This window comes from Rhinoderma darwinii, chromosome 4 (assembly GCF_050947455.1).
Source record: "Rhinoderma darwinii isolate aRhiDar2 chromosome 4, aRhiDar2.hap1, whole genome shotgun sequence".
In the NCBI taxonomy this organism is placed as follows: domain Eukaryota; kingdom Metazoa; phylum Chordata; class Amphibia; order Anura; family Rhinodermatidae; genus Rhinoderma; species Rhinoderma darwinii.
In genome coordinates this window covers 137,370,758-137,397,684 of record NC_134690.1, presented here as the reverse complement: position 1 = coordinate 137,397,684, position 26,927 = coordinate 137,370,758, and the positions used below count along the sequence as shown (strand labels likewise).

Genomic DNA, 26,927 nt, shown 5'->3' with positions numbered 1-26,927 from the left:
CCTTAAAACAATAAATTTTAGACGTTATTTAAGGTGTGAGCGGAGTCAATCAATTCATTCCTTTACATCCACTGCTAGCCTTAAAAATGCCTACCCTGAGAATTCAAGACCATTGAGCGATTTTCCTGCAAGTCTGGATTAATTTTTAATGTTGTACTAACAATACTTTAAAAAAAAACAAAAAAACACAACAGGCTTGCATTAATTGTTGTTGTATCACAAAAGGCATCCACTTTCATGCTAAATGTCTTTTATTATGTACTGAAAACTAAAGCAATGCAGTATTTTTTGAGGTTTTGTTGAAAAGCTCATGATTTGCTGTCCCCACTGGAAGAAGCTTTGGATGAACGCACGTTTCCCCAGCAGATAAAGTATTAGTAGTATTACATAATACTTCAAATGAATAAGGCCCCATGCACACGACAGTATTTTCATCTATCCCAAAATACTGTCAGTATAAATATGGATCAGTAGGCATCTGTATTTCATCAGTATATACGGAAGGGTGACAGTAAATAGGGTACGTATTGCATCCGTATGCCATCCGTATATACGGATCCTTTCAAATAGAGGGAGATTGCAAATGATGTCATCAACATTTTGCCTAGCAATGCTTCAGTAAATACAGACGGTATACGGATGCACATCAGTAGCCGTCCGTATTTACGGAAGCTCCCATAGACTTCTATGGGAGAGTCCTTGCCGTAATTAGGCCCCATGCACACGACCGTGCCCGCAATCACGGCCCGCGATTGCGGGCACGACCGACTGCCACCTGCATTTTCGGGCCGTGCTCCCATACAAAGTATGGGAGCACGGGCTGCAAAATGCAAAAGAACGGACATATTCCATAATTTTCGGAACATTTCTACGGCACGGACACCCGCCCGTAGCGCCCGTAGCGCGTTCAATGAAAGTGAATGGGTCCATTTTTGCGGTCCGCAAAAACCTGAGGTTTTTTATGGTCGTGTGCATGGGGCCTTACTGACAAGAATAGGTCCTGTTCTATGATTTTTTTTTTTAGCACGGACACCCATCAGTAAAAATACTGAAAGGTGTCCGTGGCCAATAGAAATGAATGGGTCCGTAATTACGGTCAGTATTTACTGTCAGTAATTACTGATGAAAAATACTGTCGTGTGCATGGTGCCTAACCTATCTTGTAATACATGGTTGTGCCAAGTCTGCCTTGAGATGGAACAGCTCTGTGTATTGGCTCTCTACCGTGACTATATAAACAGTGACTGTAAAGGTAGTATTACATGGCCCGACGTAGGCCGTGTAAACTAGAGCCGAACTAGCGCCGATCAACGAGACAGCTCATTGATCGGCGTTAGTTTGCTCCTTCCACAAGGAGCTAGTATGATGACGAGCGCTCATTGCTACGATCGCTCGACCCCATACAGTTCTATCGTGTCGGCAGCACATCTCCCTTTTTACACAGGGAGATGTGTTGCCGACAACTATAGAAGTTTATGCAGGTGAAATGATGCGCTCAGCCGATGAAGGCTGACTACACAGGGCAATTATCGGGAACGAGCCATTTGAAAGGGCCTTAAGGGCCATTAATTCAGATCATTAGGGAATTCTTAATGTCCCCAAGCTAAAGCTTCACTGTAAATGTGCTTCTTGTCTGTCCGTTTACTGTTTGACTTATTAGAACCCATATCTTACCACTTCTTATATTTGTCCAGGATGCCATGAGATTGCTGATGAATTCAGAACACAGGAAATTGATGGACAGGCTCTCCTTTTACTAAAGGAAGATCATCTGATGAGTACCATGAATATAAAGTTAGGACCAGCCCTTAAGATCTGTGCTCGTATTAACTCGCTAAAGGAAACATAGTACACGGCACAGTGGCATTGACTATCTGTACAGTGAAAAAATAAGTCTTTGCAAGTAGACAGCCAACATATTGGATAGTTTTGTAAAAAAAATCTTTCCTTGGTGTAAGCCTGGTATGTAACTGGTCAGTCAGCGGAGATTTTCCAAGCTTATCAACATGATGGTTACATAGAAAACACGCAATACAGCTGAGAGCAGAAAACACCACAGCTGGGCCTTTTTCTTTTTGCAGGTTTGTCCCCTACATTATCACTGTCTATATTTCATTTTTTTTTTATAACCTGGAACAAGTTAGGTAAATTGGATTCTGTAAAGGAAGCTGCAGCAACCTTCACCAGTATTATAAACCATTCTCTACATACACAAGCTATCAGTTAATGTTTTCTACAGCTTGTATTTTTCTATCTTACTAGAAGTGAATCAAGTATTGCATAAACAGATTGCCAGTGTTCTTTATAATGTAAAACCTATGTAATATGAATGCTCAGAGTGTGTGGTTTACTAACCAGAATTACTACCCCAAGTGTATTATATATTATACAAAATATGTCCGAGCTCTCCAGTGTGTGGAGGTGAATTTGTGGTGTTATGCGAACATCACAAGAATGAATGACCCCCCCCCCCCCCCAATATATAGAAAGTAGCAGGTCTGATGGATCCAGTTTCAGCTATTCATAGTGCTCTGACACAATTAGTTTGCCAATATGGCAAATGCCTTTTCTTACAGTATGAAAAAATAACAATTTTGAGTATTTTGAATATATGCAATGGAGGTTATTTACACACAAACATTTCAGCTGTAAATGTCAAACTTTAAATGTAATTTATTACTATGTGTTAACATAGACTTATAACAAAATGAATAGTGTTGTATCTGTCATCTGATGTGTCACAAAGACACAGAATTGCTGGATTAAGTTCACAGTCGGGTCAAGAAGTATTTTCATAATTTCACCTCTGTACGCCACCACAATGGATTTGAAACAAAGCAATGAGGATATGATTGAAGTGTAGACTTTTTGTTTTAATTCAAGGTATTTACCAAAAATATTGAATTTTTTACATGGTCCCTACAATTTCACAGGCTCAAAAGCTAACATAAAAATAATCCTTATGTTTATAATTCATACTTGGAAGCAAATCCTTTGCAGTCAATGTCTGCCTGAAGTCTGGAACCCATGGACATCACCAAATACTGAGTTTCCTCCCTTGAGATGTTTTTCCAGGCGTTTGCTGCAGCTGTCTTCAGTTCAGCATGCTCAATCTGGTTGAGGTCAAGTGACTGACTTGGCCATTGAAGAATATTCAATTTCTTTGCCTTTAAGGGAACCTGTCGTTTTCCTCATCACATGCATGTAGTTTTAAATACCCTCAATCATTCTGTATTAAAGTAGTGTTCCCAGAATCGATAATTATCAGCTATTCTGTGGATAAGTGATAATTGTCTGATCGCTGGGAGCCCCATAGATCGTGAAAACAGGTGTCCCGAACCCCCATTCCTTCTCACTGCCCAAACACAGTGAGGTGCAGTTTGAAAAGATTGGCTGTCAAGCATGCGTGCTGCAACTCCATTCAGAGTCCATGGGACTGACAGACAATATGTGGGAGGAATCCTCCAGCTCACCTTATGGCAGGTTTTCACAGCGCCCTGCGCCTGGATCGCCGTGATAGCACAAGGTGTTGGAGACAGGAAAAAAGACAGAAGCAGATGATCCAGCGCAGTAAAGTTAAAATAGAACTTTGTTCCACTTTTATTTCGATTCCTTAAAAGAGGATAGTTCCCAGATGCAAGGGTAAACACATTGGTTTAATGCCTACGCATTTCAGACGTATACAACGTCCTTCCTCATGGCTTGTTTGCCCTTCTGCATGGGACTGACGGAAACAGCCGAGTACAGCGCTGAGTGGCGCAAAGCTGAGTGACATTGAGTGGAGGGGTGGGTACATTCTTGACCGCCACTTCATTAAAGCTCCAGACTGCGGGGGTGCATGTAGAATTTGACTGAATCTGAGCAGAAAGTCTCACTCTATACAATTCAGATTTCATCCCGATACTTCTATTCGCAGTCGCATCATCAATAAACACTAGTGACCCAGTTCCATTGGCAGACATAACCCTGCCTCCACCATGTTTGATAGATGTGCTATGTTTCGGATTATGTGTCTTTCCTTTTCTTCTCCATGCTGTTCTCTTACCATTATTCTACATGTTTCTCTTGGTTTCATCTCTCCAAAGAATCTTGTTCCTGAACTAAATGGCTTTTCTAGATGTTTTCTAGCTAAATCCAATCTGCACTTTCTGTTTTTGAGTGTTACCAGTGGTTTGCCTGTTCAGATAAACCCTCTGTATTTACATTCATGAAGACATCTCTTGATTGTAGACTTTGACAATGATACGTCTACCTCCTTGAGAGAGTGTGTGACTTGGCTAGATGTTGTGAAGAGGTTTTCTTTACCAAGGTAAGAATTCTGCGATCATACATTTTAGTTGACTTTCATGGTCTTCCAGGCCTTTTGGTGTTACTGATCTCGAAATTGTTAAATATCACGTAGTTTGTCTGAAATTCTTGTTGATTTACAATAGGAAGATACTAATACAAAAAATTAATAGTTTTTTTTTTTTTTTAAATTTCCCTGAATATTGTAGTAAAAGATTTAGGAAATATAGAGTAATTTGCAATTTAGAGAAGACAGATAAATAGTCTTACGTATGCAGCTGTCATTCTCGGTCTCTTCCAGAAGTCATGTTTTAGGTACATGACCCTTTCCCCAGGTCTCTGTAGGACAGTCAGTCAACATCGTTGTGTCTTGGGCCTCCTTCCCAAGACTGCCATATATACCCAAAATATAGGCGTGTCTTAAACTTTTATGTGAGTTTTGTGTCTACATATATGGAAGTTTACAGATGGTCATATTCATGCACTTTAACTCCTTAGTGTACTCAAATAGCTATATTTTCAGTTTTCTCAACTTTCAATGTCAGCATATCAATTGTGAATATCAGCAAAGTGTATCGTTGGCTATTGAATTGTAACACATCATATTTAGCATTTCCCCCTCTTGATTGTGAGATACATCAGTTGGAACCTTTAAAATATACAGATTTATCATCAGACAATAGTAAAAAAACAGTTGTCATTGGGTCTTCATCCTTCTTTATAAATGTTATTTGATGTCCATTGATTAAAGTAAATGTCCATATATAAATTGCAGTAGATTTAAGATGTTAATGTTCTGGTAAACTGTGATTGGATTCACACAAAAACAAATATTTTTAACTAAACCTAATTAAAATGATGAAGGCATCTACTACTCTTCATCGTCTGTTTCTATTGTAGAATTGAATCAGATTTGTACTTTTTCAAACCTTTCCACATAAACATAGTCTTTAGATTGTTGAATTGATACTTCTGTGCTTGACTTGTTCACAATAAAATAACTTTTTGGAAGCCTGTCAACATAAACTGTAACTTTATCAGCATTAATTTCAAGGAAATCAACAGTTTAAAGACGAAGTCCTTAAAAAGAAAGTCCATATGTTGAAGACATTGATAGTCCAGTCCATATATTATAAACATATCACTTTGTATTGTCTGACATGCAGTAATACACATTCTTCACTTTGCAAAGGCTGTGCATCATGTTGATTGATTAGGCTGTGCATCTTTTCAAATGTTTCCATAATCAATTTTTTTTCAGTTTGAAATCATAGTCCATGTATTAAAGGGGTTGTCCACTTTTTTATTTTTTCTATTGTTTAGGGAATAGGAAATCATACAGATGTCTAATATACAGTACATATATTTTAAATTCTGCTCACATGCATTTATTATATCAGTTCAGTTGCCTCTGTCCAAAAAGAAAAACGAAAAAACGTATAGCCCACAGATTAGGCCATAGTAATGCACCCATAGGATAACAATGGACTAAAGATGTCAGTCATGTGACCCCTGGCATTCAGGTAACACTGTCCAGGTGAATAGTAGGTTATTGAGGAGCAGAAGTTATAAAGTATTTCTATGTACAGCAACATTTCATCATGTCTGTGTAGATGTCGCTCTTATATTTTTCCCCCTGTCTGTTTGTTTGTGTGTGTGTTTGTGTTTTATTTAACTTTATTAACAAGATAACATCTCATAGAGACAGGCATTTTATAAATCATCTAGACAAACAAATCCATCACTGTATATGTATTTACTATCATTATTCCACCATTAGTCCTATTAACTTAGCCCATGGATGTGTCCTCTATGTTGCCTCAACATATTGTATGTGTGTCTGTCACATGACTGACGCCATGTTTAGTCATATTCAGTTAGCGCGTGGATATATTACAAAAGATTAATCTGTGGGCTATACTATTCTACCGTGACAGGGGCCTCATGTACAATAAGAACGGGGCCGGCTTTAGGTTGGATGTACTCTCTATTGCTGCCCTCCACAAATAAAAAGTAACCACATATATAGACACGCACATACTGGAACATATATACTGTACATACATAGAAACAAATTTAGACCTACAGGAAAATATATATTTACACACAAGGTGTAAAGACATTGACAAGGTTAGAAATAATGATTTTTATTTCAAATAATAATTTTCTCCTTCAAACTTTGCTTTCGTCAAAGAATGCTCCATTTGCAGCAATTCCAGCATTGCAGACCTTTGGCATTCTAGCTGTTAATTTGCTGAGGTAATCGGGAGAAATTTCACCCCATGCTTCCAGAAGCCCCTCCCACAAGTTGGATTGGCTTGATGGGCACTTCTTGCGTACCATACGTTCAAGCTGCTCCCACAACAGCTCTATGGGGTTGAGATCTGGTGACTACGCTGGCCACTCCATTACAGATAGAATACCAGCTGCCTGCTTCTTCCCTAAATAGTTCTTGCATAATTTGGAGGTGTACTTTGGGTCATTGTCCTGTTGTAGGATGAAATTGGCTCCAATCAAGCGCTGTCCACAGGGTATGGCATGGCGTTGCAAAATGGAGTGATAGCCTTCCTTATTCAAAATCCCTTTTACCTTGTACAAATCTCCCACTTTACCAGCACCAAAGCAACCCCAGACCATCACATTACCTCCACCATGCTTGACAGATGGTGTCAGGCACTCTTCCAGCATCTTTTCAGTTGCTCTGCGTCTCACAAATGTTCTTCTGTGTGATCCAAACACCTCAAACTTCGATTCGTCTGTCCATAACACTTTTTTCCAATCTTCCTCTGTCCAATGTCTGTGTGCTTTTGCCCATATTAATCTTTTCCTTTTATTAGCCAGTCTCAGATATGGCTTTTTCTTTGCTACTCTGCCCTGAAGGCCAGCATCCCGGAGTCGCCTCTTCACTGTAGACGTTGACACTGGCGTTTTGCGGGTACTATTTAATGAAGCTTTAATGTTTGCCAGTTGAGGACCTGTGAGGCGTCTATTTCTCAAACTAGAGACTCTAATGTACTTGTCTTGTTGCTCAATGAGCTACAATTGTTAATGTGCTAAATGACTATTCTAGTTGCAAACGTCTGGTTTTTAATGCAATATCTACATAGGTGTATAGAGGCCCATTTCTATCAACCATCACTCCAGTGTTCTAATGGTACATTATGTTTGCTAACTGTGTTAGAAGGCTAATGCATGATTAGAAAACACTTGAAAACCCTTGTGCAATTATGTTGGCACCGCTGTAAACAGTTTTGCTGTTTAGAGGAGCTATCAAACTGACCTTCCTTTGAGCTAGTTGAGAATCTGGAGCATTACATTTGTGGTTCGATTAAACTCTCAAAATGGCTAGAAAAAGAGAGCTTTCATGTGAAACTCGACAGTCTATTCTTGTTCTTAGAAATGAAGGCTATTCCATGCGAGAAATTGCCAAGAAACTGAAGATTTCCTACAACGGTGTGTACTACTCCTTTCAGAGGACAGCACACACAGGCACTAACCAGAGTAGAAAGAGAAGTGGGAGGCCCCGCTGCACAACGGAGCAACAAGACAAGTACATTAGAGTCTCTAGTTTGAGAAATAGACGCCTCACAGGTCCTCAACTGGCAGCTTCATTAAATAGTACCTGCAAAATGCCAGTGTCAATGTCTACAGTGAAGAGGCGACTCCAGGATGCTGGCCTTCAGGGCAGAGTGGCAAAGAAAAAGCCATATCTGAGACTGGCTAATAAAAGGAAAAGATTAATATGGGCAAAAGCATACAGACATTGGACAGAGGAAGATTGGAAAAAAGTTTTATGGACAGACGAATCGAAGTTTGAGGTGTTTGGATCACATAGAAGAACATTTGTGAGATGCAGAACAACTGAAAAGATGCTGGAAGAGTGCCTGACGCCATCTGTCAAGCATGGTGGAGGTAATGTGATGGTCTGGGGTTGCTTTGGTGCTGGTAAAGTGGGAGATTTGTACAAGGTAAAAGGGATTTTGAATAAGGAAGGCTATCACTCCATTTTGCAACGCCATGCCATACCCTGTGGACAGTGCTTGATTGGAGCCACTTTCATCCTACAACAGGACAATGACCCAAAGCACACCTCCAAATTATGCAAGAACTATTTAGGGAAGAAGCAGGCAGCTGGTATTCTATCTGTAATGGAGTGGCCAGCGCAGTCACCAGATCTCAACCACATAGAGCTGTTGTGGGAGCAGCTTGACCGTATGGTACGCAAGAAGTGCCCATCAAGCCAATCCAACTTGTGGGAGGGGCTTCTGGAAGCATGGGTTGAAATTTCTCCCGATTACCTCAGCAAATTAACAGCTAGAATGCCAAAAGTCTGCATTGCTGTAATTGCTGCAAATGGAGCATTCTTTGACGAAAGCAAAGTTTGAAGGAGAAAATTATTATTTGAAATAAAAATCATTCTTTCTAACCTTGTCAATGTCTTGACTATATTTTATAGTCATTTTGCAACTCATTTGATAAATATAAGTGTGAGTTTTCATGGAAAACACAAAATTGTCTGGGTGACCCCAAACTTTTGAACGGTAGTGTGTGTGTGTGTGTGTGTGTGTGTGTATATATATATATATATATATATATATATATATATATATATATACATATATACACAAACGAGCCACATACAGTGCATTTGGAAAGTCTTCAGACCCTTTTTTCACATTTTGTTATGTTGAGGCCTTGTGCTAAAAAATAAATCATAATTCAAATTTTTCGCCATAATTCTGCACTCCATACCCCATAATGACAAAGTGAAAACAGAATTGTAGAAACGATTAATAATTTATTAAAAACGAAAAACTCAAATTTTGCATGAACATAAGTGTTCAGACCCTTTGTTATGACACTTGAAATTTAGCTCTGGGGGCCTTTCTCTAGATCGTCTTTGAAATGTTTCTACACCTTGATTGGAGTCCACCTGTGGTAAATTCATTTGATTTGGAAAGACACAACCCTTGCATATATAAGGTCTCACAGGTGACAATGCATATCAGAGCAAAAACCAGGAGAAGGATAAAAAAAATTCTGCTGCACTGAAAGTTTCCAAATGCACAGCGGCCTCCATAGTTCTTAAATGGAAGAAGTTTGGAACAACCAGGACTCTTCCTAGAGCTGGCCGCCCCACCTAACTAAGTAATCGGGGGAGAAGGCCGCCCCACCTCACTCTGGCTGAGCGCCAAAGATCCTGTGTGCAGATAGGAGAAACTTCCAGAAGGTGAACCATCACTGCAACACTACCAATCTGTGCTTTGGGGCAGAGAGGATCTGCAGAGAAGGCTTGCAGAAAATCCCCAAATCCAGGAGTGCAAACCTTGTGGCATCATACCCAAGAAGACTGGAGATTGTTGTCGCTGCCATAGTTGCTTCAATCAAGTACTGAGCAAAAGGTCTGAATACTTGTCAATACAATGTTTTTGTTTTTCCTTTTTCAATAAATTAGCAAAGATTACTAGCATTCCGTTTTACTTTGTCATTATGGGTATTGAGGGTAGAATGATGGGGAAAAACGTTATTATTTTAGCACAAGGCCTCAACATAACAAAATGTGAAAAACTTGAAAGGGTCTGAAGACTTTCCGAATGCACGGTATATGTTCCAGTGTGTGTGTGTGTGTGTGTATATATATATATATATATATATATATATATATATAGACATACAGGCACAAAATTAATATAAACATTATATATATACACCAAAGACAAAGAACAAGTAACAGCACCAGGACTTCAGCGTAAGGGAGATGTTGGTTTATTCACCACCAGGTGGAAGAGTGAGCAACGTTTCGGTTCACACCTGAACCTTTCTCAAGCTTGAGAAAGGTTCAGGTGTGAACCGAAACGTTGCTTACTCTTCCACCTGGTGGTGAATAAACCAACATCTCCCTTACGCTGAAGTCCTGGTGCTGTTACTTGTTCTCTGTCTTTGGTATTCTAATCTAAGGAGTTGATTCGTCGTCCTACTGGTAACGTGCACATGGCCTGATGTTCAGTCTGCATTGAGTGCTGTGTTTTCCTCTACTATATATATATATATATATATATATATATATATATATATATACATACACACGCAGTACAGATAATGTAGTAGATATTACCTGCAGTCCCATGTAACACCCCAAATAACATGCAGCGATATTTCTCAGATTAAAGATAGTGTAGTAGTGTTACTTGCAGTCCTATGTAACCACCGATATCACACTCTGATAACTATACACACACACTGGAACTTATACACTCCGAGACATATGTACACACACACAGAGATATAGACACACCTAGGCACTTATTATCTCTCCTTGCTGCACAGGCTAACCGGTTTCTTGCAGCGTGTGTGTGTGTGTTCGAACAGGTAGCACACCCTTGAAGAGGCTCTGTCACCAGTTTATAACTTCCCTTGCTTCTACCTAATCTAATAGGCACTTTGATGCTGGTAACTACTGTTTTTTTTTTTTTTTTTAAAGTTCAATTACAAAATTATGATCGTTTTTAGATTTATTCTACTTTTCCATTAATGACCAACTGGGCGTTTTTGTTTTACCATGTGGGCGTTGTATAGAAAAGTGTATGACTGACCAATCTTCGTCATACACTTCTCTTCAGTCCAGCCCAGCTTCATTCACATACCCAGAGTGATCTCAGCTAGAATCGCAAGATCGCGCTGTGAAGTCACTTACTCCCACAGGTCTTTCATCGGAGCGACGGACCAGACATTGCCTCCAGCTGTGCCAGGACGATTATCCTCCTCAACAGCAGCTGTGGTCCTGCTGCTGAGGATAATCATCCTGGCACGGCTGGAGCCGATGTCTGGTCCGTCTAATGTCGCTCCGGTGAAGGACCCTGCGGGAGTAAGTGACTTCACAGCGTGATTTCGCAATTCTAGCGGAGATCACGCTGGGCTGGACTAGCCCAGTTGGTCATTAACCCCTTCCCGCTCCTTGACGTACTATTACGTCATGGCAGCTGTATCGTTCGCGCTCCATGACGTAATAGTACGTCACAGGAGTAACGGCCGTTTCGGCCGTCCTCCCGACACATACAGGAGCTGTGACGCTGCTGTCTTGTTCAGCAGCTGTCACAGCTCCTACAGCGGGGACCGATCGCTGTGTCCCCGCCGATTAACCCCTTAAAAGCCGCGTTCTATAGAGATCGCGGCTTTTTAGGGGTTAAGCTGCCATCGCCGGCCTGCTACGCGATAGCGGCCGGCGATGGTGACTATGGCAACCGGACCCCAAACAATGGCGTCCGGCTATGCCATAGACGGAAGCCTAGTGGGTCCTGACTAAGTCAGGACCCACTATGCTTGCTGTCAGTGAGTAGCTGACAGTTCTAATACACTGCACTACGCATGTAGTGCAGTGTATTAGAATTGCGATCAGGGCCTCCTGCCCTCAAGTCCCCTAGTGGGACAAAGTACTAAAGTAAAAAAAAAGTTAAAAAAAGATGTGTAAAAATAAGAAAATAAAAGATTTAAAAGTAAGAAAAGTAAAAATCCCCCCTTTTCCCTTATCAGTCCTTTATTATTAATAAAAATATATAAACAAACAAATAAACTATACATAATTGGTATCGCCGCGTCCGTAACGGCCTGAACTACAAAACTGTTTCGTTATTTATCCCGCAAGATGAACGCCGTAAAATAAAATAATAATAAACCGTACCACAATCACAATTCTTTGGTCACTTCACCTCCCAAAAAATGGAATAAAAAGAGATCAAAAAGTCGCATGTACCTAAAAATGGTGCTGATCGAAACTACAGTTCGTTACGCAAAAAATAAGTCCTCGCACGGCTTTATTGTTTGAAAAATAAAAACGTTCTGGCTCTTAGAATAAGGTAACACAAAAAGTGAATGATTTTTTACAAAACGGATTTTATTGTGCAAACGCCATAAGACATAAAAAAAAACTATAAACATCTGGTATCGCCGTAATCGTATCGCCCCGCAGAATAAAGTGAATATTTTATTTATAGCGCACGGTGAACGCTGTAAAAAAAAATAATAAAAAAACAATAGTAGAATTGCTGTTTATTAGTCACCGCGCCACCTAAAAATAGAATAAAAACTGATCAAAAAGCCGCATGCACCCCAAGAAAACTACAATGGATTTCTCAAGGGGTCTAGTTTCCAAATTGGGGTCACTTTTGGGGGGTTCCCAATGTTTTGGCACCACAAGACCTCTTCAAACCGGACATGGTGCCTAATAAAAAAGAGGCCTCAAAATCCACTAGGTGCTCCTTTGCTTCGGAGGCCGGTGCTTCAGTCCGTTACCGCACTAGGGCCACATGTGGGATATTTCTCAAAACTGCAGAATCTGGGCAATACGTATTAATTTGCGTTTCGCTGATAAATCCTTTTGTGTTATAAAAAAAATGGTATAAAGAGGATTTTCTGACAAAAAAAAAATGTAAATTTCACCTCTACTTTGCTCTAAATTTTTGTGATACACCTAAAGGGTTCATAAACTTTCTAAATGCTGTTGTGAATACTTTGAGGGGTCTAGTTTCTAAAATGGGGTGTTTGATAGGGGTTTCTAATATATGGGCCCCTCAAAGCAACTTCAGAACTGAACTGGAACCTAAAAAAATAAATAAATGAGGCAATACTTCGCTTCTTACATTATACTGATAATGAGCCGTGCCCACCCCGAGATGACCCCAGTTTTGACCGTTTGTATAAACGGAGACCCCTATTAGACCGTTTCAGTGCCCGGTTTTCCCAAGCATACACCCCGAGAAGTGTATTTCTATTGATGAGTCACTGGTACATTTTAAAGGGAGGGTTCAATTCCGCGAGTACCTGCCGGGTAAGAGGGCAAGGTATGGCGTGAAGATGTATAAGCTGCGAGAGTGCATCCGGGTATACCTACAGGTTTAGGATATATGAAGGAAAGGCCACCCCCAAACCAGACTGCATCCTGGACTACAATAGGTACATGGGAGGGATGGACTTGTAAGATCAAGCCCTGAAGCCCTACAGCGCCATGCGGTGTGGTATAAGAAGCTGGCCGTGCACATCATACAGATGGCTTTGTACAATGCGTACGTGCTACGTCGATGTGCAGGCCAGACGGGAACTTTCCTGGAATTTAGGTGATTATCAAGAACCTAATCTTTAGGGACCAAGAAGGGGGGGCACCCAGTACTTCTGGAAGTGGGGCCACACGCATCGTACCAGGGCGGCAACACTTTCCAGGGGAAGTTCCCCAAACTGGCAAGAAGGGAAAAAGTCAAAAGAGGTGCAAAGTCTGCTATAAGAGGGCGATAAGGGATTACACAATATATCAATGTGACACGTGTCCCGAATAACCAGAGCTCTGTATGAAAGAGTGTTTTAAAATTTATCATACATCCCTTGGTTTATAATTTACCCCAGTTTTACTTACCCTGATGCCCTCCGCACAGCTTATCCCCCCTCGTCTTTCCCCTCTGAGCCCTGCTGTGTGCCCAGGCAGCTGATAACAGCCACATGTCGGGTATTGCCATACCCGGGAGAACCCACATTACAGTTTATGGGGTGTAGGTCTCCAGTCAAAATGCTCACTACACCTCTAGATGAATGCCTTAAGGGTGTAGTTTTTAAAACGGGGTCACTTCTTGCGGGTTTCAACTGTACTGGTACCTCAGGTGCTTCTGCATACATGACTTCACACTAGAAAATCCCCAGTAGGCCAAATGGTGGTCCTTTCCTTCTGAGCCATCCCATGGACCCAAACGGCAGTTTATCACAACAAATGGGGTACTGCCGCACTCAGAACAAATTGCGCAACAGAATGGGGTATTTTGTTTCTTGTGAAAATAAGAATTTTTGAGCTAAAATGACATATTATTGGAAAAAATATATATTTATTTAATTCCCAGCCCAATTCAAATAAGTTCTGTGAAGAAACTATGGGGTCTAAATGGTCACATTACCCATAAATGAATTCCTTGAGGGGTGTAGTTTCCAAAATGGGGTCATTTGTGATTGGTTTCTATTGCTTTGATAGCTCTGGGGCTCTGCAAATGCGACATGGCAGCCGAAAACCAATCCAGCAAAATCTGGACTCCAACAAACATATAGCGCTCCTTTCCTTCTGAGCCCTCCCATGGGCCCAAACGGCAGTTTATCACCACAAATGGGGTATTGCCACACTAAGGACAAATTGGGCAACCAAATGGGGTATTTTGTTCCCTGTGAAAATAAGAAATTTTGATCACAAATGACATTTTATAGGGAAAAATGAAATTTTTTTCATTTCACAGCCCAATTCAAATTCGTGCTGTGAAAAAACTGTGCGGTCAAAATGGTAACAACAACCATAAATGAATTCCTTGAGGGGTGTAGTTTCCAAAATGGGGTCACTATTGGGGGATTCCTACTGTTTTGGCACCTCAACACCTCTTCAAACCCAGCATGCTGCCTAAAATATATTCTAATAAAAAAGAGGACTCAAAATGCACTAGGTGCTTCTTTGCTTCTGGGGCTTGTGTTTTAGTCCGCGAGCGCAGTAGGGCCACATGTGGGACATTTCTAAAAACTGCAGAATCTGGACAATACATATTTAGTAGTGTTTCTCTGGTAAAACCTTCCGTGTTACAGAAAAAAAAATGAATAAATTGAAGTTCCGCAAGAAAAATTAAATTTACAAAGTTCACCTCCACTTTGCTTTAATTCCTGTGAAATGCCTGAAGGGTTAAAAAACTTTCTAAATGCTGTTTTGAATACTTTGAGGGGTCTAGTTTTTAAAATGGGGTGTTTTATCAGGGTTTCTAATACATAGGCCCCTCAAAGCCACTTCAGAACTGAAGAGGTACCTTAAAAAAAAGGCATTTGACATTTTCTTAAAAATATGATAAATTGCTGTTTATGTTCTAAGCCTTGTAACGTCCAAGAAAAATAAAAGAATCTTCAAAAAACGATGCCAATCTAAAGTAGACATATGGGAAATGTGAACTAGTGACTATTGTGGGTGGTATAACCGTCTGTTTTACAAGCAGATGCATTTAAATTCTGAAAAATGCAATTTTTTCAAAATTTTCTCTAAATTTTGCAATTTTTCACCAATAAACACTGAATATATCGACCAAATTTTACCACGAACATGAAGCCCAATGTGTCACGAGAAAACAATCTCAGAATCGCTTGGGTAGGTTTAAGCATTCCCACGTTATTACCACATAAAGTGAAATATGTCAGATTTGAAAAATGGGCTCTGAGCCTTAAGGCCAAAACTAGGCTGCGTCCTTAAGGGGTTAAGAGAAAATTAGCATAAATCTAAAAATTATCTTCATCTTGTAAATAATAAAAGTGTTTTTTTTAAAAACGAAACCGTAGCTATGAGCATCAAAGCGCCTATTAGATTAGGTAGGTGATAGGGAAGTTATAAACTGGTGACAGATCCGGCCCTGTATAAGAAATGTATGTTAGCAGAATATCTAATACATGTATATTCGAATACTGTATGATTTCCTATTCTACAAATAAGTAGAATAAATAAAAACTCTTCCTTTTAATTATGTTGATAATAAATCAAAGTCCATATATTAAATAGTTATCACTTCTGAGCTTCCTGTCATCCATTTCAGTAATTCCTCTGCTCTTCTTGAGCACTTTAGCTTGTCACTCTGGAACAGCTGTGATGTCTCTGGGAAAGCATTGGAAAGGTTAACTTTGACCCTAATTCTTGCTTGGATGCTCAACGCACATAGCACCCTGATACACCAGTCAATCAATCACCCTTTTGCGAAACTTTTATTGGAGTGGCATATGAACGTTTCCAATAATGGTAGTCAGTGGTGAAAATCAAATGTAATGATCACAGTCCTTTGAAACAGAACCGGTACAGAGCTTTGCTACCATCAAGCTGTTTAGTTGGGTCTTTTGTATTTCTTCTTTCATTGTCTCTAATAAAATGTTTATCACATCTCTTCCATAGTGCGGGGCTTTGCCTGTATTGCAGTCTTCCCTAACTTTTTAACAAAATATTGGTGATTATTTCTAACTTCTAGTAGTCACCGGGTAGTCCCAGTGTACCATAATATTGATTATCACATATAAATATAATATTATGATAACTGAAGTATGACTTAATTTTAAATATGCATATTTAACCTTTGAATTATCTTTAAAAACAATCTATTGACATAAATCCCAGTGTGTTTAGACCTAATATATGTAGATATTTTCACCATTATTAATAAACCATAATATGACACAATATTTCATTCAATGAATATGTTGAAATAGTTCGACCAAAAGTTTTAAATTAAACCTAAATCATTTTTAATAAAGCAATATTTATTTATCAACATTACTTTATTAAACTTCATTGTGTCCCCACTTTAAATATCAAAGACCTTTATTCATGTATGTAAAAGATGCTTCTAGAAGTAACCCCAATGTAAGATGTGTTTTTAGTATTATTTACTTCTTATATTGAATCTAATCTAATTTCATGACCACTAAAGCAATGTTGTATGTTCTGTCTTTTATTACCATTGTTTTTGAGTTTATATGTACACAAAGATTTGAACATGGGTGCAAAACAGGAACAGTAGCTCACGGATATCAGGAACATCCTAACGTGCACTGGATAAATATATTTAAAAAAAAGACTGCTACACAGGAGGGCCAGGTGAATTGAAGAAGCATTATATAGAAAGAAACCGAGAGAGAGGAAGGAGGAGGGGGGGGGGGAGAGAGTACTCAATCGGGCAGGGCTCTAGGCACCCGCTAGTCAAAGGGGGGGGGTAGTCAAAATGTCTAACCGGGCTGTTGAGTATGTGAGATCATGACCCCACACACTGAAATGTATCTTGTCCATCTAAAAGAAAATACCAGGAAAGACGCCTCTTAACTTCTGAAAAAAGGAAGGTAATACTCTTCAAACTGTGGGCAACAGTTTGCTTAACCGCCAGAAAAAGAAAGGAAATTAAAAATTTGGGATAACGTTGGAATGCCTATTAAGGTGGGCTTCCGTTGTGTCTTTGATGTTGTGTCCTGTCAAACAATATATCCGATTATAGCTCCTAATCCATAACCGTTTGACCCGTGGACATGTCCAACAAATAAGAAGCATATGGTGGATCAGACCCTGAAACAGTTGGGCGAGTAACCTTGAACTGCACGGGCAATCCGAGCAGGTGTAAGATCAAACCTAGTTAAAACCTTGAGGTTGATTCCTACCATAATGGAAATTTGGGACCACTCGGCATCAGTAAAGGTGGACCCTAAGTTTGATTCTCATTTATTGACTCAGAATAGGCGGGAGCAAAAAGGGTTATGAATCAAGTTGGTGTAAAGCTCCGCGATGAGGCTCGGAGAGTGAGATGATGATATACATCTCCTCTGTTAAAACTGAGTTTTAAAGGAAAATATTCTATATACTTTATTTTTTAACATAAAAATTTTTTATTAACACTTTTTTACTGTACTGTGGGCTGCCATGTTTTATTTCATCTGTGTATGTGTCTCTTCACGACACATACACAGATGAAATATAGCAGCTACAGGCCATAGGACATACGAACGGCTCCCGTTCATATAACTTGTGCTTCTGCCGTCTAGCTCTGTACTGTGCATGCTCTGTACTGTGCATGTTTGTAGGAAGTAAGCCGGCGCCATTTTGGTGAAGACTGGCTTCACTGCAGGTCAGGTGTGTGCGCATGCGGGGGGGGGGGGGGGATTTGTGTGTGTGTGTGTGGAGGCGGTTTGTGTGTGGCACGGTTGCATGTTTGGGGGGTTTGTGTGTGTGGGGGGGCGCTCGACGGAGCAGCGGTGCTCGCCGCTGTTCCTTCAAAACAGCTGATTGGCGTTTTCTTGCTCCTACTGTGAATCGCCCTCTAGCTGTGGTTCACAGTATTACAGCCTTCTCCTATTCACTTGAATAGGAGAAGCATTCATAGTAGGAGCAAGGAGCAGCTGTGCTCGCCGCTGATACTTCAAAACAGCTGATTGGCGGCATTGAAGGATCAGCGGCGCATTAGCGGGAGATGGCTGTAATACTGTGAACCGCCACTATAGGGCGATTTACAGTATGAGCAAGGAATGAAAGTGCAGCGGAGTATAAGCGCAGCTGGTCCTTCAAAACAGCTGACTGGCGGCTTTGAAGGATTAGCGGCGCTCATATGCCGCTGCTCCGACATACCTTGCTCCTACTGTGACCCTCCGTCTAACTAAATGGCAATTCACAGTAGGAGCAAGGAATGAAGAAGCAGCGGGATATTACTAACTTTTAATTTTTTTTGTTTTGCAAGTTCCACTGGACCGTTTGGACTACGTCGTAGATTCCTTGGACTACTTCGATCTACTTTTTTTTTTTTTTCTAAATGGTGAAAGAGGGTTGTGTGGGGGAGTTTTTATTTCAATAAAAACTTATTTTCTTATGTCTGTGTTTTTTAATACTTTATTAGCGCCTTAGTAAAAGCAGTTGTCTGTTTGACGACATCCATTACTAAGACTGGGCTTAGTGTTAGCCAGTAAAAAAGACTATCACTAACCCCCACATTATTATCCCGCTACCCACCACCACCAGGGGTATCGGGAAGAGCCGGGTACGATCCAGTACCCGACCATTTGTAGCGACGGCCAAACACTAGGGCGGCCGCAGGCTGGCATTAGGCTGGGACGGGCCTAAAACAGTGGCCCTTCCCACCCTGGTAATGCTAGACTGCGGCTGTTTTATTGTATCTGGCTAGTTCTGAAAATGGTGACCTCACGTCCATTTAAAAATAAATGAATAAATAATTGACAAACAATTATTTTCATAACCAGCCAGATACAATAAAGCAGCCTAGCATTACCACGGTTGGAAGTGTCACTGTTTTTGGCCCTTCCCAGCCTAATAATACCAGCCTGCGGCCGTCCCAGTGGCCGACCATCACTACCGATGGTCGTGTACTGGATCGTACCCGGCTCTTCCCGATACCCCTGGTGGTGGTGGTGGTGGTGTTGGTGGGTACCGGGGTAATGGGGGTTAGTGCTAGCCTTTTTACTGGCTAACACTAAGCTATGCCTTAATAATGGATGCTGTCAATCAGACAACTGCCATTACTAAGGTGGTAGTAAAGTCTTAAACAATAGAGATATAACTCCCTGTTCACATAGAGCTTGCTGGCGCTGATTTTGATGCGGAATCAGCGCTATAAAACCCTTGAAATCTCCCAGCATTGATTTCAATTGGGGGCAGAGGCGTTCTTTTCCTGGGTGGCTTTTGACCGCTTGCGGGGAAAAAATTAAGCAGCGTTTCCTTTCTTGCGGCTTCCGCCCTCACCTCACTATTGAAATTTTTTCAGAGCAATTTTTCGTGGTGTTTTTGCCCCATGGTTGTCGCGTTCGCTTCAATGGCCGTGGGCATAAACTGACGTGAAAACAGCGGAAAAAAATTTCAGGCAATTGGCTTCAAAATTCCTAAAGGAATTCTAAGGCATGTTTTTTTTTCTGCCTGCAAAAAACTGTGAACGGGGCCTAAGGGTGTATTCACGGAGTGCGTTTTTGTCAGAATTTGTTTGATGCGGTTTTTCGGTTGGGTGGAAAAACGTGGTAAAACCACGCTGTGTGAATACACCCTAGGAAAATATTTTTTTATTCAAATAAAAACTCCCTCACACAACCCTCATTAACCATTTTGATTAATTTAAAAAAAAAATGTAGATCATCGAAGTAGTCCAGCGTATTTACAACGTAGTCCAAACAGTCGAGCAGAAACTGCAAAACAAAAAAATTAAGTTAGTAATATAAAAAATAAAAATCTTCTCACCACCAGCGACTTCTGTCTTCTCCCTGCACCGCGATATAAACTACAGGCCAATAAAAAATAATTCCCTTAGGGCATGTTCACACGTCGCCAAAAGAAAACAGACGTGTCAAATAAACTAGCATTTCTTGTGAAGCGCACCTTTTAAAATACAGGTGTTTTTTTACATGTTTTTCACGTGTTTTGATGCATTTTGTGTGTGGTTTTTGCACGTAATTAGGACTCCCATTGACTGTGGGAATATTTGGCACATTTTATGTGCCAAAGAATTGACCTGACTCTTATTTTTTTTTCACGTGTTTTTGTTTAAACGCTTGCGTATAAAAAGCTTGTATGTACTAACGGCTCGCTTTCTCATTGATGTAAGTGGGAAGCTTAATCAAGTGTTCATTGACGAGATTTTCATGGGGGATTAGTATTACTCCCATTAATTATGTGAACATTTGGTGCGCTTTAAGTGCCAAACAATTGGCCAGACGCGGCTTTTCTTCTGCAACGCATTTTTTTAAAAAAACGTTCGAGTGAAAAATTTAGTTGTATGTACTAATGGCGTGCTTTCCTATTGATGTAAATGGGAAGCTTAATCAAGCGTTTGGCGTGTAAAATGCGCCAAAAGCTATGTCAAATACACGCCGTGTGAACCTGTCAACTGAAAAGTCATTCAGCGCAGGGTTTTCCCTCTTGACTTTCATCATTCTTAGCCTTTTGGTGTGTCTTAGAGCTCTGCCAGCTGCCATTGTAAAATCACTCCCAAAATGGGAGCTGGACAATGCTTAGCAATTTGAAGACACCATTTCCTGGCTTGTCGCCAAAAATAGGGAGGGGGTGAGTCTCCCTCCCACATTTACAGCAGCTGTAAGTCAGGCTGCTTTGCCTGATTCACCTTGCTGTAATTCTGGGAAGTGCTCCCTCTGGTGGCCAACATAGGAAAACATGTCAAATTATAATCACATTTTAAATGTAATTTAAATGTAATCACATTTTAAATACCTCCCACTTGTGGAAGAAAAAAACAAAATACAGCAAAACCATCTAAAAAATATGCTGTTTATACTAAAACCAAGCAGAAGTTGCTTACTAAAAAAAATGTTTTAATTGGTGCCACATTCCATTTAAGCTAGAAATATCTGAAAACTTCAGATCGAGTTAGATTGTAACGTTTCTGCAATACAGGCATTGTCACTAAGTGGGTTGTCAGTAAGAACCTAGTGGCAAAAAAGGAGAGCTAAAACCAGCCAAGTACTGAACTCTCCGTCCCACACACTGAGAGAGTGGCGAATAATAGGGTTATTAATATGTTGTCTCTGGGGGAGTGCAGTCCAGAGAAGGTTGTCAAGTTTCAGAGGCTAACAGTCTGGTTGTTTCTGGAAGCCCCAGAGTGAGAAATTTGAAGAGGCATGGTACAGGGCTAACCAGGAAGATGCTTGATGATAATTGGTCCAATGTGGTTTCCCAAGCTCTTTTATAGACCTAAAAAAGTGGCCTTATTTACTCTGGTGATTGAGCCCTGCCATAGAAATCAAGTTGCCAAACGCTGAATTGTTTGCAAATAGTACGAAGGGACTGTAACTGGTACCCTGAACAAATACAACAATGTAAGTGGCAGGGTCACGTTAAGGGTGTGGATCCTTCCCAGCCATGAGATATTTCCCCCAGTTCTCCAGTAGCCGTTTGAGGTTCATAAGAAGTGGGAGGCATCATTAACTTAATAAAGAGATACATAAAAAGAGGTAAATTTGACTCCTAAATAATCCAGATAGGCTGGTGACCAGGTGAAAGAGAGAAAGGGGATTGGGGAAGGTTAAATGATCCGGGGGATAAAGATATATTAAGCGCTTGTGACTCTGATTGGTCGACCACCAATCCTGAGATCGATCCAAAGGTAGAGTGCGTATGCAAGGGTTTGGTAAGGAGATAGTAGGGGAGGTTAGGGAATGGAGGATGACATCCGCAAAGAGGCAAAACTTATTACACACACAAGCTACCCCTATCCCGCTAACGTTAGGGTTGGGGCGGATAGAAATAGCCATAGGTTCCAAAGCTAAAAAAAATAAATAAGGGGGACAGCCTTGCTAGGTACATTGTTGGATCAGGAGTGAGAGGAAAGAGAACCAGCGTAGCCAAGGAAAGTTGAGGGAGAGTGGTACAGTGTCCGAAACCAACTCAGAAATTTAGACTAAGAGATAGGCTCACACCTACATATTTGGTGGTCGTGCCGGATCATTTATATTTTCTGGTTAAAAGTTTGTGATCTTATTAGCGATACGATATTGAAGCTTTTCCTTAAATTCTCAGCTGCTTTGCTCCTAGTAGATAGGACCCTCAGGTCTAAATAACCAGCAACACATGCTTTCCAAGTTCATTGGCAGTCAGGGTTCAAATAGCTTCAAGCTGGATATCCCAATGTTTGTCTTTCAATTTAGTTAAGAAGAGAGTTACTAAAATGCTGGTATGCAAATAACAAAAATTCTGAACTCACAGTATGGAACAATTCCTGATAACTTGCCAAACCTGGAAAGATCAGAGCAACTCCACAAACTTACAACATTTGGCTCGCTAATGAGAGGCCTCTCTCTTGTTTATGTATTCTATTACTCTTTGCTTTTCAGATAATCTAAAGTGTAAATGTCCCTGTTTGCTCACCCATCTGACGGTTTTATCTAATGTACTGGTCCTCCCTGGGGATGTTTTGTTTGACCATTGCAGACCTACGGCGTTGGGTTTCTTTGCAGCAAATTGTGCTACTTCTCATATGATAAAAATTAAATTAAGATCTTTTAAAACTATAAAATGTAGGACCAAAAGAAGGTATCAAAGGCTTTTCTAATCTCCAACAAAAGGAACATAGCTTCAATACAGTGAGTTTTGCACTGATGGAGCAGTTGGGCTGTGTCCGAGGCTTGTCTTGAGGCAATAAAACTAACTTGGTTCCTTCCCACCAGGACCCCCGAAACCTTGAAACAAACAGGAGTGACCAGTATTTTGGCTAGTAGTTCAACGTCTATATTGATAAGAGAGAATGGCCCAATTAAAAGAGTCTTTATCAGTTTAGGGATCATAAAGATGGAAGCAAGCGAAGAGGATGTATGCAAGCGGGTGATATCCACCAATTTACTTAGGACTCTGTGAAACTGTCTGGTCAAGGCCATTTACTAGTTTTAAGTTGTTTAATGGCAAAGGTCACTTGTCCCTGTGTGACATCTGCTATAAGGAAGACTGTGTTAAATGAAAACGTAACAGAGGAGAGGAAGGAAGAAATAGGCATAGGATGTGGCGGGTAGGTTCAGAATATACAGTGCAATGTGTTGGTGGAACTCTTCCACAACACGTTGAAGGTTAGGTGTTATTGTTCCCTGTCCTGTACAGAGTTTAATTGGTTGATGACCGGTAAGATGGACACCTGGCTAGTTGTGACCGTGGCCTTTATTTAAGTGTGTAATAACGGTTTTGTGACTAACAAATTCTCTACTCTGCTAATTCCGATAAACGTCTACTTGATTTTCTTGCACAGGTCAGATCGGCATCCGCTTGTCTGGATGGGGTTTGTTTCAAGTTCTCCAGGCGAAAAACTTCTTACTCAAGATCTCACTGTCTGCACATCCATTCTTTCTTTTTCCCAAAAAGCCTCTTGTATGCAGAGACTTCTAAGGACCAACTTATGCACTTCCCATAGGAGGTTTGCACTGGAGTCTGAAGGGCTATTATGTTGGAAATACTCTTTGAGATGAGCATTAGGTAAATGAAGCACTTCAGGATGTGAGAGAGTCATTGAGGCACCAGTTCATGTTGGTAGTCTTCAGCATTTGCGCCAAACAAATAAGTGATACAGGACTGTGTGACTACCAGGGTACAGATAGAATAGAAGCTGAGGTCACGTTGGATAGAAAGGTGGGTTAGGCTATGATGTGGTCGATACGGGTATAAAGTTGATAGGGTTCTGATTAATGGGTAAAATCTTTCCTCTAGGGGTATTTGCAAGGGAACACAGCTCCTGATTTTCAGACGTTTTTTTTAGCAAGTCGTGTTTTTCGCAGTTTTTTTTACGGCTGTTTTTCTATAGAGTCCATGAAAAACGTCTCAAGAAGTGACATGCACTTCTTTTTCAGGTGTTTAACCCCTTCCCGCACCTTGACATAACTGCATGTCGAGGTGTGCAGTAACTTCGTGCACCTCGACGTGCTGTTACGTCAGTGCTTTGACAGTTAACCGTCGCGCAGCGCTACACCGCAGCAGCGGTTAACTGTGCAGGGTGTCTGCCCTGCATTCCCCCTTGCCGATCAGCGGCCCATCGCCACTGATTTCGGCAGTTAACCCCTTAAATGCGGCATTCCATTGCGATCGCCACATTTAAGGTGTTTAGCGCAGATCGGCAGCCCCCACGTGACATCACTGGGGCTGGCGATGGTACACATGGCGACCAGACGCCAGACAATGGCTTCCGGGCTGCCGTGTACAGAAGCCTACGAGGACCAGCCGGAGGCTGGTCGTCATAGGCTTTCTGTCAGAGTGACTGTCACAATGACAGTTGGAATGCATTACACTACGTAGGTAGTGTAATGTATTTCAGCAGCGATCAGAGCTGCAAGTCTAAATGTCCCCTAGTGGGACAAGTAAAGAAAAGTAAATAAAAAGAATAATTATTTTTTTTTAAAGTGTAAAAATAAAAGAACTGCTTTTTTTTCCTATAATAAGTCTTTTATTATAGGAAAAAAATGAACACGTAAAAAGAAATTACACATATTTGGTATCACCGCGTTCGTAACGACCCCAACTATAAAACTATATAATTTTTCCCACAAGATGAACACCGCAAATAAAAAAAACTAAAAACAATGCTAGAATCACTATTTTTTGGTCACCACCCCTCCCAAAATATACAATAAAAAGTGATCAAAAAGTCGCATGTACGCCAGAATAGTACCAATACAAACTACAATCCGTCCTGCAAAAAACAAGCCTGAAGGCCCCATGCACACGAACGTAAAAACGTCCATAATTACGCCACGTTTTTACGTGCCCATGGACTTCTATTGGCCACGGGTACCTCCCTGTATGCTTACGGGAAGGTGCCCGTGCCGTTGAAAAATATAGAACATGTCCTATTTCAGGCCGTAATTACGGCACGGGCAGGCCCATAGAAGTCTATGGGGCTCCCGTAATTACGGGTGACAACGTGTGTGCACCCGTAATTACGGGAGCGTTGCTAGGCGACGTCAGTAAATAGTCACTGTCCAAGGTGCTGAACGAGTTAAACGATCGGCAGTAACTCTTTCAGCACCCTGGACAAAAACTAACGATCACAATATAGATAAAGCTGTAAAAAAAAAAAGACGTTCATACTTACCCAGAACTCCCTGCTTCTGCCTCCAGTCCGGCCTCTTGGGATGACGTTTCAGCCCATGTGACCGCTGCAGCCAATCACAGGCTGCAGCGGTCTCATGGACTGCCGCGTCATCCAGGGAGGTCGGGATGGATGTCGAAAGAGGGACGCGTCACCAAGACAACGGCCGGGTAAGTATGAATTTCTTTTACTTTTTCTGCGGAAAGGGCTGCCCCTTCTCTCTATCCTGCACTGATAGAGAGAAGGGCTGCCGATGACTGCAGTGTAATTTTGCAGCGAAAACGTGCCCGTAAATACGGGTGGAATACAGGTGACACCGGACCCGTATTTACGGGCACGGGTCTGTAAATACTGGTGCAATACGTGTGACCAAGGACCCGTATTTACGCCAGTATTTACGGGAGGGAAAAAATACGTTCGTGTGCATGAGGCCTTACACAGCTTTTTTGACTGAAAAATAAAAAAGTTATGGCTCTCAGAATATGTGGACACAAAAAATTATTTTATAAAGAAGTTATTTTATTGCGCGAACACTGCAAAATGTAAAAAAAATCTATATACATATAGTATCGCCATAATCGTATCGATCCGCAGAATAAAATATAATGGTCATTTATAGCCCAGGGTGATTGCTGTAAAGAATAAATAAAAAACATTGTCAGAATTGATGGTTTTTGGTCACCTTGCGTGCCAAAAAGTTGAATAAAAAGTGATCAAAAAAATCGCATGTACCCCAAAATGGTACCAATGAAAACTACAGATTGTCCCGCAACAAATATGCCCTCACACGGCTCCGGTGGTGAAAAAAGTTCCGGCTCCCAGAATATGGCGATGCAAAATGTGCAGTGTTCCAAAAGCGGGCGCCATTTATAAGTGCGACACTGGCCACATATCTGCGGATTATTATTTATTTACCCCATTATTCTACCCTCTTATTATGCCCCTGATGTACTCTGCCCAGCCTTCATATGTCCCCACATTATAAACTAAAATACCAGCAAAACGCCAGAGCTACTACCAAGCAAAATCTGCGCTCCCTAAAGCCAAATGCTGCTCCCTCCCTTCTGAGTCCTACAGCGTGCCCAAACAGCAGTTTACGTCCACCGATATGGCATCGCCATACCTGGGAGAACCCGGTTAATATTTTATGAGGTATTTGTGGCACAAACTGGGCACAACATATAGTGCACTAAAATGGCACATCAGTGGAAATTTTTTATATTTACTCTGCACCATCCGCTGCGCATTAACCCCTTCGTGCACCACGACTTAATAGCATGTCGTGGTGTGGGGGTTATATATGGAGCGTCTCACGCGCTGAGGCCGCGCCATACGCTGCGGGTGTCAGCTGTGTATTACAGCTGACACCCGGGACTAACGGACAGAAACAGCGATCGCGCTGTTACAGGAGCCTGTAAAAATCGCAATATACTGCAATACATTAGTATTGCAGTGTATTCGACCAGTGATCTAATGATTGCTGGTTCAAGTTCCCTAGGGGGACTAATAATAACTATTTACTTTTGTTTTTACACATTTTATTAG

The 26,927-nt window shown here is 41.0% G+C and overlaps 1 protein-coding gene across 1 annotated transcript in view; it reads left to right on the top strand.

The window, feature by feature from the left end:
* The window catches only part of PHC3 (polyhomeotic homolog 3), an 84,136-nt gene extending 78,305 nt beyond the window's left edge, over positions 1-5,831 (top strand). The window contains exon 15 of the mRNA XM_075861590.1: positions 1,695-5,831. Coding sequence (XP_075717705.1) covers positions 1,695-1,849 — 155 coding nt within the window. The 3' untranslated portion in view covers positions 1,850-5,831. The remainder of the gene's footprint in view (positions 1-1,694) is intronic.
* Positions 5,832-26,927: the final 21,096 nt, after the last annotated feature.